This window comes from Semicossyphus pulcher, unplaced genomic scaffold (genome assembly GCF_022749685.1).
Source record: "Semicossyphus pulcher isolate SPU_LCO1_2020_fin unplaced genomic scaffold, fSemPul1.0.p SCAF_9, whole genome shotgun sequence".
In the NCBI taxonomy this organism is placed as follows: domain Eukaryota; kingdom Metazoa; phylum Chordata; class Actinopteri; order Labriformes; family Labridae; genus Semicossyphus; species Semicossyphus pulcher.
In genome coordinates this window covers 2,919,288-2,933,470 of record NW_027211770.1, presented here as the reverse complement: position 1 = coordinate 2,933,470, position 14,183 = coordinate 2,919,288, and the positions used below count along the sequence as shown (strand labels likewise).

Sequence of the window (14,183 nt, the reverse complement as noted above, 5' to 3'; positions counted from 1 at the left end):
AGCTAAAGCGCCCCCTTCTGCTGGAATGCTGCCGCTGTCCGTCATTTTAACTGCCACTGTGGCGTTTCAGCGCTTTGCATTGTGGGATACAGTAGGCGAGGTAGACTGGTCCGATGCATACAGGAGATTTTATCAGTATGACATCCAGGTATTTGTGGCATACTGCACATTTTGCTTTTGTTTGCATACTAAATACTACATTTTGGCCAAATCAGTACGTACTGATAGTACGGCATTTCATACACAGCATTTGTCTCACTTCCAGTCCTTCACCATCATCGTCTTCACCTGACTGCAGCAATGGGAGGAAAGATGAGAGGAGTATGCACCAGGAGAAGTGTCTTCTTGAGTATTTGAAAAAATTAAGATCAAGTTATATGAAGTTAAATATCTTTATTTCTTTATTGTAAAAGAAAAGAAAAAGAAAAAAGCCCACAAACAGCGTGGATCAGTTAAAAGCTCCAGTGTATGAAAACCAAACCAGAATGGTAAACAAGAAGTCTTAAAGGATGACACAGAATCACTTTATTTGCAGTTTTAATCCCACTAATGTCTGGTTATATCCTGGCAGCACAGGCTTTGCTCCAGCCAGGTCTGCTGCCATCACAAGGGTTCATTACCTGTCTGCAGGCTAACAGGCCTGTGTATTTATTGAGGCTAATTTACTGTGTGCTAAAACTTAAGGAGCACAGCTGGCCCAGTGACTGAATGATTTACTGAGCTCTTACAGTCCCATCACCTCGAACACAGTCTAATTACATTAACAGCAGTGTTAAAACAGATTGCTGTAGACACTGTCTGTGTGGTCTGAGCCAACATTTGCTTTTAGCGATTAAAAGATAATTAGGAAGGAGAACACTGAACGAGTTATGTGCATTATTTTAATCATGAATGATAACATTTCTACACCTCAACAGAGATGTTCTGTACACTGCAGTAGAAGTATGTGAGCCTGAGGTTACAGCTGGGTCACGGGGATGGATGATTCAGGGTTTCATTCACAGCCGGCTTCAGGAATCTTAAAATGGAAGGAACGTAGAAACTCTGAGGGAGGATTTTCTCTCTCTCGCTCTCCTTGCAGTGCCGGTGTTTTGGCTCAGAGCACCGAGGCAGAAAGTGAATCTGTCAGGAAACCAGAGCCCTTTGACAAATGAGCTGGCAACGCTTTACAGCCACACATGCACACACTCACACTGCTCCTTCAAACCCTCTTTACTGGACTTTATATCTCAGAGTATCTGATGTTTACTGATTTCAACCTACAGTTAGAGTCTAGGTCGAGAAGTAAACAATCATTTTCACCATTACTTTCACTTGTTGAGATAATTAAGATGTGTATAACGAACAATCATTCATTGTTTAATTCCAGTTGTTTTTTCAGTGACTGGAAGGGTGGCACTTTTATTATGAAAATCCGTAAAGGTAAATGTAGCAGTTGCAGTTAGAAAACAGAGTGATACTTTAACATGTGCTGTTCTCTCTTCTAGGGGAGTGGGCTGCATTTTCATTGAGATGATCCAAGGAGTGGCTGCCTTTCCTGGGATGAAGGACATCCAGGATCAGCTGGAGAGGATATTCCTGGTGAGTCGCTGAGGCTGCAATGTGTCACTGTTTATTTATGAACATGCGTTCTGTTGTAAGCTCCTACCAGATGTCTCCACTGGTGCTGCTTGATCACCTTTTCTTTTGGCCTAACAGCAGTAGAAATTGGAGTATTGTTAAGGGGCTGGGAGAGCGATGCAAATCGTTTGTGTGTTGTGATAACATACAAAGTCAATACAAAGACCAGAATAGATGCAAACACATGTCGATGTACAAAAGATGAAAAAACGTTGATATAAGTCACATAAATATGCAAATGAGCTTGTATTATAGTAGCGTTGAGATTTTCCTGACCTCTCAACCCTGGATCACATTATGCCAATCCAAACTTCTTTACGAAAACAAGCATTTTAAAAGGTGTTTCTATATTTGTCTTGCTGCAGATCTGACAAGCATGTTTTTTTTAATCTTTTAACAAATATTAACCTTGCTGTAGTTATTTCTGCATCCTTTTGATATGTTTGCTGCAATTCAGTCACAGCAAAACCTGTTTATTTTGGGTTCACACCGCTGTAGTAAGACAGACTGCAGCCTATTAGTCACTTGCTTGTTCGGTGGTAATTTCTTAAATAAAACACTCATCACAGGATGACAGAGGATCTCTTTCCAAGCTTTACTCTTCACACCTCCAAGCAGACTCCCCGACCATCAAAACAAACAACTCTATATGGAATAAGGAGCGATTTTTACTTCATATTTAGACTCATGTATGTCACTGTTTATCACAAAGTGCAAAAGGTTAAGTTTCATTGTTACCCCCCATATATAACTCAACTCAACTAGACTTTATTTATATAGCACCTTACACACAACACAGTTAATCCAAAGTGCTACATTTAAAAACAGGGGAAAAACATAAACAGAAGAGGAGAAACACTGGGGAAACCAGACTGTAACTCTGTCTGAACTGAGGGATGAGTACAATTTGTCTAAAGGTAAGGTTGAGGTTACACTGGAAATTTCCATTACACTAGATACAGTGAAAGTGCCTCTCGTCAGAGACTGATCGACCGGCATTCGGCTGCTGAAACTAAACACCAGTAGCTGGTGTCCATCTGAGAAATCTTGGTAACGTGCTTGGTTGAGTCTGACCTAGCTAACGGGTCACCACACTCGACGCTTGTCAGCCTCAAGTAGCTGGCACCAGCAGGAAAGTAAATCCATGCGTATGTCCTAGAAAGCGGGATATTCACCGAGCTGTGTCAGGTTTTGTGTTTCACTTTGAGAAACATTGCTGTACATCTTCATTTCACTGGCCACACTTAAACAAGAGGACACAGTCATTTACAATACATAGTTGGTTTTCAAGGTTGACTCCTACTAAGTTTGGCCAATGCTTTAGATATTCTGAACATTGAAAAGACATGAAACAGAAGTTGACAATTTTATTTAGCACAGAATTTTTGTGTGTTTTGTTATTTATTGAGATTTTTCTCCCCAGTGACTCTAAAGTTTGACACCTGCAGCGGATTTACTAAACTTTTACAATAGCTCACGTGAAGTCTCATGTTTATCTTTAAAGACCAACTTTTATTGTTAAACTGGCATCTAATATGGACATTTAAATTTGTAATTTTTTTTTTTTTTTAAACGTGTCTGTCCTAATCTGAGTGTAGTTATAAAATCATAATGCATCTCCCCTGTGTGGCTGCTGACTGTGCTGTCACAGCAGACACAAGGATGAAGACGCAAGGTTTCAGTCCGCCTCCTTTCCCATCACCCTTATCTCCTTTACTATTAGGTCTGCAGTTGGGTTATTTTGAGACAAGACTTGCTCTGTATGACTTTGTACTCTGCCATGTTGTTTTCCCTTGTTGCTATGTGTACAGTGACACAGCAGCAAAGAAGTCTGATGTTGTGTTTGACAAAATGAAATCTGGCTGCTAAACTGAAAACAGGATGCAGCCGCTTGATATTTTTAATAACTGAGGGTTGATAGGATCCTAATTTACCCACTACATATGTTGTCATTCTGAGTGTTAACATAATCGTAGTTTACTTTTCTGGATTTCCACCTTTCCCATTCATGTGAAAGTGTTTTTTCAGGACAGCCTGAAGGGAATATCTAAATCCAGACTCCAGGATGAACTGATATAATTTTAGTGGTCAAAGGTCAAGGTCTCTGTGACCTCACTCATTCATCCTATTCTCGTGAACAGAATTCTCAGCATTGCTTGGAGGTAATGTTATTACAGCTGGTTTAATTTGCATCAACTGGTGGACAGTCCCCTCTCGCTGTACCCCTCTTGTTTTTGTTTTTGCTGTTTTGAAAAGGGCCTGCTGACAATCACACGCTCTGGAGGGAAACCGAGAGTGAGAGATATTTATCTCATTTGCAATGACGTGTAGATAGAAGTGTAGAGACACAGTTGCCAACCAAGGTGAAGTTATTGGAGATCATGGCCTGAATTTTCCTAAAGCCTGGTTTTCTATGTGAACCTGCAGGACTTTGTCTTGGCCCAGTCTAGTTTCAATGAAATACAACAGCACTGCTACAGTAGCACTGCTGCTGACCAGGTGTATCATTCTTTGACCAGCAGGATGTCACAAAGTGTCACAAAGCACCTATCAGCTCCAAATGCTTCCAGTGATGTTACAGTCACCTGGACAGGGTGCTTTTAAATGAGATAAAACACAGGCTGTGCAGCATAAATGTAAAGCTGAAAACAGGTAAGAACTCCATGTTGGCATTGAGTCATCATGAACCTTTCATGAACATGTCTGGAACATTTGTGGAAGCTCTACCTGGCACTTGTTGGGTGAACAGCAGCAAAGTAGCTGTAAGTAATTTCATTAATGTATCTCTGCATTGGATGTAGGATAGCATCAATATTTCAAAGGGAAGTCTCATGAATCCTTTCATCACCTGATCTGCCAACCCCCCATATAATTCCATCCCCAATCTCTTAATTGAAGCAGAGTGTAGCAGGGCAGACATAATGGATTTATATTCATAGGCTGGCAGGGCCTGAATAATTAATGTAGAAAATTGCAGAGATGAGAGTATGAGAGGGTTTGGCCAGGGAAGAGTCAAGTATAGAGACAAAGCACGTTCCTCTGGGCTGAAGGCTAAAGATACGCATCTGAGAATGGATGGATTTGAGATGAAGGGATGAGGATAGGTGGATGAAGCCCTGCAGGCATGGGGTCTCTCACAGAGCGTGAAACCGAGCAGGAGCAGAGGGAAATGAAGAAAAATGCTTCTTATTGATTGTCTTTCAAGCCAGAAGGGGAAAGTGGGGCTTCCTGTGATCCCAGCTCCCCTCTCAGACACGGACACACCATGATGGGACGGAGGGGTCCAACAGTGAGATGGCCACCGGCCAGACTCGTGATGAGGCTCAGCTGCACACTGCTCCCCTACAGAGACAGTTCAGTTTGGTCTCTCTCTGGTGCTTTCATTAAGGTCTACTAGAAAATTGATTCTATGTAAAGATCTACATGTTTGTTAGGTTAAACAAAAAGCCTGAATACTAGGAAGGGAGTACCTGATAAAAAAAAAACGATGTAGCCGTACATGCTTTCAGGGGCAGCCTGTAATTACTCAAAGTGACAAGTCTAAGGAGGTAGATTTATCAAACGTGGGCCCACAGGGCTGACAGCAGCACATGGATGGCACTAAATATCTCTTTTCCAAAACACTGATAGACAACTTTACACTGTACAGCCACCAAAATCACCAGCACAATGTGGGGCGTCGTATTAGACTGCTTTACCAACATCCCTGCTTTAACCACATTAAACCTTAAACCTTCAGTCCTACAGATGAGTTGTTGCTGTTTGCTAATCTTTATTTATCTCTAAATTAATTGGTTTTGATAATCTGGTAAAAATATTGGCTTCTTTCCCATCTGACTCACTCATTGTGTTTCTTACCTATTGGACGTATTCTTAGGGATGTCCCAGCTGTCTTGGATCTCATCAGTATCCATCAGTTAAGTAAAGCGTAACCATAACAACTACCATAGGCTTTATGCTGTTTTACATGGTCGGGATGGCTTATAGAAACAGACCCATACCCTATAACCCATACTCCCACAGTACCCCCGCAGAATTGCCCAGTTGTGTTAGGGTTCAGGAGCTCTTCAGGGTGCTCTCTACTCCATTAAACAATGTCACATCTCTTATGAATAAACAAAGCTTGAGTTAAACCCAGCTCCCCCTTCGTGAGTGTCAAAAGAACAATTCCTAGAACTTCCTTGAAGCCAGTCAGTGTCCTTCTTTGTAGCTCCAAGATCACAGGTAGGCCGTTCCTCCCAGTTGCCCCCTCCAGGTTTCTCCCATATAGAGTCTCCCACATAGAAACCCTGGACAGATTATCTTCCAGTATGCCATCCAGATACTCCAAGAAGGCCTCATACTCTGAGCCACTGTTGGGTTCATAAGCACCTCTTCTTCAGTGACTTGTAGGCACGTAGAGGCCACCCTCTTGTTCTGTGGGGAAGAACTCCAACTGTGCTTGAAGGCTTATGAACATCATACTTTCTATCCTGCCCCTCTCCAGGACTGTGGCACCAGGATCAGTGCTATGCATAGAGGTGAACCCAATACATGTAACCACTCCAACTCCCACCAGCTCCACTTCCGTTCCCCCTAAGGGGGGAACATTTAACACCCTAGGACCAGTCTGCTTTGCCCTGTTTCCTGTATTTGACTGCCACCCAACGCCTACATGATCCCTGCGAGTGCCTTAGAACTGAAACTTAACTTCAACAACATTAACTTGGCTTTCTTTGATATCCCATTTTCACTGATATTTGTATTCATATTTACCTTTGTTTGTAACAAAACACAAGGAATATATTCCATTGCCTAGGAGACACAGACGGGCCAAACTTAGCCTTTGCTTTTTTCTCATCCAAATCACATTCTATGTTTCGTGTTAGTCTGCATTCAGCTGACAGCTCGAGGCAGAAGAGATGCATGAATATGGAAATGTGGAAGTTTGCTGCTTTTTGCGAGGCGATGTGTGATCACAATACTAGCCCACCTGTCACAGAGAGCCGGATGTTGACATTTCCATCCATCCTGCTTGCTCTGCGGCTCTGTGTGTCTGCTGTTGGGCTGTCAGACAGGTCAGAGTTTGGATTCACAGCCTCAGAGACTCATGTGAAGGGCACCATCAATGAATTATGCAGAGTCAGAAGCATCTTAAAGGCCATGTTGTTTGAAGAGAGGAAGGGAAAGGTCAGCTTCCATCACTGTGTGAGAGGCACCCTGCCAGGAGTTGAGTCGGCACATTGAACACAACGTCCACCGAGCAGGAATGTCACAAGGTGGCCTGGAGTTTGTCTCCTGTTAGCCAAACATTCAGCGTAATGGGCCATTAGCATCATTTTGGGAAAACAAGACCTCTCGCATGGCCGCTGTTCACTGCAGGACTCTTGAATCGAGAGTCTGAGACTGTGCAGGAGTGAAGTTAATAACAACACTTTGCTTTGCAAGTTTTGTTACCATCATCTTCTCATCATTCCTATTACTTATGACAGAACTGTTTACTCTGCATGTTAACTGCAGAGTAAGCTGACTGAGATCTCTGAGTGTGGTGACAATGTGAAGAAGAATCCGTCTGTGCAAGAAAGGAGCAGTCAGGCAATCAATATCCTGATGGACACAAACCCATTTACACCAACATACAGTCTTGCTTCCAAGTGCATAGGCCTATAGGTGGAAAAAACACACATTTTCTTCACAAACCTCTGCCCTCACTAATGAAGACATTAACAATTAAACACAGAGCCAGGCCTGTGTGGCAAGTAGATAAATAAATCCAGAAATGGCTTTTCTGCTCTCTACATGTTTGTTAAACCAGATTTTTTTCAGGGGGCCAATTTCCTCTAATCCCACACCTCTACAGAATTATTATCCCTGACAGTATTAAGTCTGTGCCACTTCCTGGGCTTATCACCGTTCCTTCAGAGCTGCACTGGCACGTCAAGGTGTAAATGAACGCTTTTATTTATTCGAAGTGTCTGTTTCAGATGCATGCTGGTGTCTTTAGTAATGAGATAGCTGTGGTTATCCACAGGCGGAACGTCTAGCCTGCGTTTTCTTTATGTAGGTGTTAACACGGCTTTGTGTGTCCCTGTACCTCTCACACACACACACACACTCTCTGCACTGTCTGTGTGAATTAAAGTTGTGGAGGATGAGGGCCAAGCTCAGGCGAGCTGGTTAACTAGCTGTCACCACACAGAAGATTACGTCCACTGGAAGAACTGTATGAATATGGACAGGTCTATCTGGGGGAAATGGCCTGTCAGACAGAGGTGTGTGTGTTGGCGTACACGTGTGTGTTTGTGTATAAAAGACAACATGCTGCCTCCTTTTATTAGTGTGACTAAAATAACTGTTTATGATGAAATATGAGCAAATCGGACAGGCGTAAATAATATGATGGCCTATGTTTATGTTCATGAGACCTTATATTTACACCAACACATTACCTAAGTGTATGTGGTTGTAATGACCTGATTATCATCATTAATCAGGCTGAGCTATTACTGTAATTAAGATGTTTACATGCTGCTTATAGCTCAGGTTTATTAATATTCTTGTTGCCATGCTGCAGAGCAGAGTCTGATTAATGTTTATAGATGCTGCCTCCACGTTACAATGTCATAGTGTCCTTCAAATACAGTGTAAAAACCTTAAACCCCAGCAGTCTCTCATGATGCTATCATACAGCATACCCTATAGTTGTACTCTAAACAGTGTTGCTCCTTTTCTGATAGCTGCAATAGAACACAACACAAAATAATGGCTGAATAAACCTTAACCCTGTAAATGTCCACTGGAAACATGACCACAAAGGGGAGCATTCACAGTGAATTGCCAGTGGACCATATTGGGAATCTGTCATCAACACATTTACAAAGCTCCTGCCTTCAATACTTCATCGAAATGAAAAAATACAATGAAAAAATGGGACTAATGCACTCCAGAGAAGTTAAATAATAGCTGAGGCTTTTATGGTTAAGTGCAAAATTGATAAAATACCTGACTATTGACTGACTGATATCTTTATTTGGAACATGTTTTTAAATTAAAAGTAGATAAATAACTAAACAAGAAAAGCAATAGAGGGGAGCTGGTGTAGCTTAGCAGTTAGTGCATCCCATATACAGAGGCTACAGTCTCAATGTGGCGACCCAGGTTCCAGTCTCATCCTCGGCCCCTTGCTGCGTGTCATCCTCTCTCTCCTCGCCTGATTCCGACACTTTCCACTGGGCCCAAAAAAGGCCAAAAAGACATTTTAGAACAAAAAAAAAAAAGAAAAGCAACAGAAAATGTGACAAATTATGAAACAACACTATCGGCTGCAATGTTCACGGTGCATGTTTGAAAAGAAGTATTATACAATTTTTAAAGGTTAGGGTGACGTGCTTCATTTTCGCTAAGGTCAGCTAATCCTTTGAAAGGCAAATATGGTTGCAGAACTTGAACATTGTTGTTACTCAAACAGTGTTAAAAAATGTTTATTGGCACTATTTTCTGCAGCAGATTTGGAAAGTATTTTGCACTACAAACAGAAGTGTTTTGGTGATGTGATTGCAAAGGTATGCAGACACACCAGTGCAACAGTATTAATACTTAGGTCTCGATGCTCAGTTATAAATTGGCCTTTAATGAGATGCATTCATTGTTGGTTTGGGCCTTTGCATTTCTGGTTGTGGTGCGAAAAATAATACGATAATGCAGGGAGCCTTTGTAAAGACCTTTGTAACTGTACAGAACAACTCGGGGGGCTCATGACAGCAGCAGCAGCAGCAGCAGCAGGGTCCTGCACGGTGCTGGTACGCATCATGCAAGCTCCAATTTTCTCTCCAGTGAGACCCTGTTTATTCAGAGTGTATTCCTGCTATGAAGAGTAAGCCAGTGCACATGCCAGCTGATCTTCCCTCAGGAGAGAGCAGGAGGCTGCTGGGAGATAAATAATGCCATTTCAGTGACAGCCGCTGTGTCAGTGACATGAGCATCCATCTGCTGAAGCGCAGACAGGATAGACGGGGCTTACTGAACGCATTCCGCCCGGTCGCAGTGGGAGACAGCTGATCCACTTGGCTCTGGTTCTGATCCGTTTGACCCCTGCCTGGAGGTGACCCCAATCTGCTTGGCGGTGGGCAGGTTTGGAGAGCAGTGATGGGTGGGACTGGGATTTCCAAAGCAGAGAAGGAGATGAGGGCTGGGGTCAGTGTTTAGACAAAGACACAGAGTGGAGGTAGGAATGTGGATGAGACAGGGCCGGGATAAAGCTGGGGCTGGGGTCAGTACCGGTACTTAACTCTGGATTAAGGGATTGATCTCTGAGGGACCCATGAAACTCGGAAACCTGCACCTCCCCAAAGGTGCATGGATTCCTGAGGAAGAAGTTAATGACAGAAATAAGCTACTAAAACTCAAAACTCAAACCACTCGGCTTCTTTGACTTGAACCGGATGGTTATTTGAATGAACGCCTTTGTGAAAATTATAGAAATACTTGTCAGTCATATTTCATTGCCATGCTGACTGCAGTGGCAGGTTAAAATAGCTTTCACGGCAAAGACGTGACTGATTTTACAGAATCATACCCTCAGCCATCATTTAATGTATTCTGTTGTATAAAGATGAAAAAAACCTGTATAGGTCTGTAGTTCACTGAGCATTGTGTCTGTTGCATCATATTTTTTACATTTTTACCTCGGCACCACAACAACTTCCTTTAACAGCCAACATAAGTTTAACATTTTACCTGTAAGTTTTTCGAGGCAAAAAATGTGAGCCGGGCATTAAAACATTCATCGTCATTTTTTACCAGGACATTTAATTGTATAGATTTCAGTCAGATAAAGAAGGCGGCCGTTCAGGTCCTAGCTCCAGAAGCCCCCATTTGTACTGCTGGTGCGGTGGTTAGTGCTGTTGCCTCACAGCTAGAAGGTCACTGGTTCAAACCCCGGTTTGGGCAAAGTTGGCCTTTCAGTGTGGAGTTTGCATGTTCTCCACGTGCATGCGTGGGCTCTCTCCGGGGTCTCTGACTTCCTCCCACAGTCCACAGGCATGCTCGTTAGATTAGTTGGTTACTCTAAATTGCCCATAGGTGTGAGTGCGAAAGGTTGTTTGTCTCTGTGGGTCAGCCCTGTGATTGACTTGCGACTAGTCCAGGGTGTACCCTGCCTTTCGCCCAATGACAGCTGGGGTAGGCTCCAGTCCCCCCTGCGACCCTGAACAGGATAAGCGGTATAGATCATGAATGGATGCTTTGTTCTGTGTTTTTACTAGTTTTGATTAACAGCTTTGTTTGTTTAGTTTTTTTTCTATATACCTTTGCTGTGTGCACTCAAGAAGAGCAGAAACAGTTAGAACAATGCAGAAAAGAATATTGATTCTCTGATGCTCTTCTGTGTAAAATGACCAAGGTGTTCAAAAGACAAAATGAAAGTCGACTCGAGGTCTTCTCAACTGATGATTTGAATTGTCCACTGTTTGGAGGCGGCCCTTAACCTTGGTTACAAACTGGAAGTGTGGAGTTTGAAAAATGTAGGCATTTATGGGGCGGCTGTGGCTCAGTGGTAGAGATGGTCGCCTCACGGCTGGTGGTTGGTGGTTTGATCCCTGAATGCTACAGTGGACAAGACACTGAACCCCAAGTTGCTCCCAAAGGCATAGCCATCAGGTATGAATGTGCATAGTTACTGATTGGAGATTGGCACTTAGGCTTTTGCCATCAGTGTGTGAATGTGTGTGAGAATGGGTGAATGTGACAAAGCGCTTTTAGTGATCTGAAGACTAGAAAAGTTCTATATAAGTACAGTCCATTTACCATTTAATTGGCAAGGGTCCTCCAACAGAAGATGCTTTCAAGCTGCAAATCAACAACATTTTTGGCACTTGATTCATGTCATGTTGGCGGAACAGGGAGAAAAGGAAAATGGCCAATCAAAATATATGAAAATACATATGTCAGTGTAAATGCAGTTCTGTGCTCAAAATAGTTTGTAGAACGGAGGAACGCTAATTGAGGCATAATGACTCTTACTGATAGATCAGAACTAACTTGTGTCACATTGCGTGTTATGAAGCTCCTTATGTCAGCGCTCTTCTTGACTGTGGCGAGTCTGTCTGACCCGCTCTCACTGCAGATCCTCTAATCTCTTCATTCTCCCTCTGACAACACGAGTGTAATTAGAGGTTTGTGTGTGAAGGGCAGACGTGTGTTTGTGTCTGTCTGGCTGGGTGGTCTGTAAGTGAGCTGGTGGGGTCAGCAGTAATATGTATATCCAACAGAATGAGCACGCAGAGCTCAGTGATGACCTTTGACCTTGCAGGAATTCCTCTGTGACAGAACTCTCTCTCTATACACACAGTCCATACGCTCACATATGTTGAGATGAATGCAGACCACTCCCTGATGGATTGCCATGTCCTCCCTTTCAACATCCTGCTTCATATGTTCATTACTCTGTGAGTTTGGACTTCACTGTGACTGAAGAGGGACTTTCCCATGTTAGATACAGAGAGAGGAGGAAAAGAAACAGCAGCATCAGTCATTTTATTTCACATATCCTGTCTTTACATTTCACCAAAGATGTTCTGTAGCCTTCTGTAGCTTCTCAACTCTAGAGAAAGCTCCTAATGCTCTCCAGAATCATTCTAAGTCCTTGGATGTTTGAGTCATGAAAATAATGAAAAATGTTTCTAGGGATTTAATGCAACCCTTATTTTAAGGCATATAAATATGGCTATTAGGGTCTGATGTAAGATAGTGTGTCCTAATACTGCTTATCCAAACAGCCTGGTCTGATATTATCAGGCATATTAAAACTATGTAATGACATGTTTATGACAAAAGCTCTGGTAATAATTTAACATTTTGCTTTTGTGTTCCTGCATCTTTAACTTCATCCATCACTTTCTTTCATATGCAGATTTTCAATGTCATAGTAATTATGTCGAGGCTGGTTGTTGGTGAAAACAAGGGAAGATAAAGTGAAGTCAGGAAGTAGTATGACGCTGACACAGTCGTGTTGTGTTGGCTCTATTCCAACACAAAATGTTTGATATTAAAATAAGGTTCATTGTGAACGCTGACTCACATGTAATGTGTGGGTGTTCCCTCTAAGAAGTATCCACAGACTGTATAAAAAGATGGACGACATAACAGCTCCCTAAGAGTGAAGCCAAACCCTCTCTAGCGCCCCCTGCTGACTGGCTGCAGTATAGGTCATACAGCCCGCCTCCTCCATGTTAACAGATGGGACATGAGTCAAACTATAAAATCAAAATACACATCAAATAATTTTTTCTCATGTCATTACAGTTAGTTCTTATCAGGCTACTTTATGTCCGAGTGTTCAGTTTTCAGACAAGTTTACTTTTAATTAGTTATTTGAGGCTATAAAAAGGGGGTGTTGCCTCCTGATTGACAGCTCTGTGGACAAATGGGGCTCCTGCAGCGTTCTGTCCCCGAGTAGCAGAGTAGAGGAGGAACGGCGACAGGAGACGTAACTAACACTAACACTACAGTCATTGAACTTTCCATAACCGTGAATATCTGCTTCAGACGGACACAAGAAGCTGTTCTGCTGTCTAACATGCCAGAGTGAGGCATCTGTGGTTTTTTCGCTAAGTTAAATGTGTGTTTTAGTTAGCAAAAGGGGCAAGACATCGACATTGTTACTTCGTTTTTATTCATACTCTCCAAATTTCATTTTATTTAACAAGTAACTTCTTTTTCTCTCTTTTTGTGTTGTTGTTTTTAGTTTCAGTGTACACACAATTTAAAAAACTAATTTATTCTGTCTGCAATGAGAACAACCTCATCAAATTAGGTCATAAACCATGTCCTTAATATGTCAGCATCACAACATTGTGTATGTTCATCTAGAATAGGAAGGACAGTAAAAAAATCCGAACAATGGTTGTGAAATTAAAACTAATTTAGGGGAAAAGTAAACTTCGCTGTGGTGAGGTTGCTTTAAGGAGTGAGATCAGCACGCTAAAATGCAGGATATAACATCCAAAAACAAACCCCTGTCTAAAGTCTGAGCGACATATCTTTATACAATTGTTTGAATGATCTTAGAAATTGTAACGCACATTACTATTTCCATGAACGTCCACGCTTTTTCATCACCAGTTGTCAAAAACCAACACCTTGTCACGGCCCTCCTTATGCGTCTCATACAGCTCACAAGGAAGCATCTATTAGCATCATTTTTCTCTGTTCTCTGTTCTGGTTAGCTTTCAACACAAACACGACTTGGTTAGGTTAAGGAAACACATCATGGTGTAGTTTAAACACAGCCTGTTTCACACTTAAATCTAACCCGGTCTCCATGGTGAAAGTCCTGCACTGTTTGACCCATCCGTCGCCCTACTCAGAAACTTTTCTGGGTTAAGAGGAGTTGTATTAAGTGTCAGGTTAACACTACAGTTATTCGAAGCCTGATGTGTCTCATGCAGGCACTAAAGGGCTCCTTGTGAGTCTGTATGAGATGCAGAGGGTGGAGGGGAATTACATGGGTTATATAGTTTATTACTTCTCGTAAGTATAAGTACGAACAGTGAAAGAGAACAGCTTTGGAAGAGCTGTAAGTGAGC

At 42.3% G+C, this 14,183-nt stretch overlaps 1 protein-coding gene across 2 annotated transcripts in view; it reads left to right on the top strand.

The window, feature by feature from the left end:
* cdk14 (cyclin dependent kinase 14) overlaps positions 1-14,183 on the top strand; it is a 192,602-nt gene that overhangs the window by 105,258 nt on the left and 73,161 nt on the right. For both annotated transcript variants that reach the window (XM_069655617.1, XM_069655618.1), the window contains one exon: positions 1,488-1,581. In XM_069655617.1, coding sequence (XP_069511718.1) covers positions 1,488-1,581 — 94 coding nt within the window. The remainder of the gene's footprint in view (positions 1-1,487; positions 1,582-14,183) is intronic.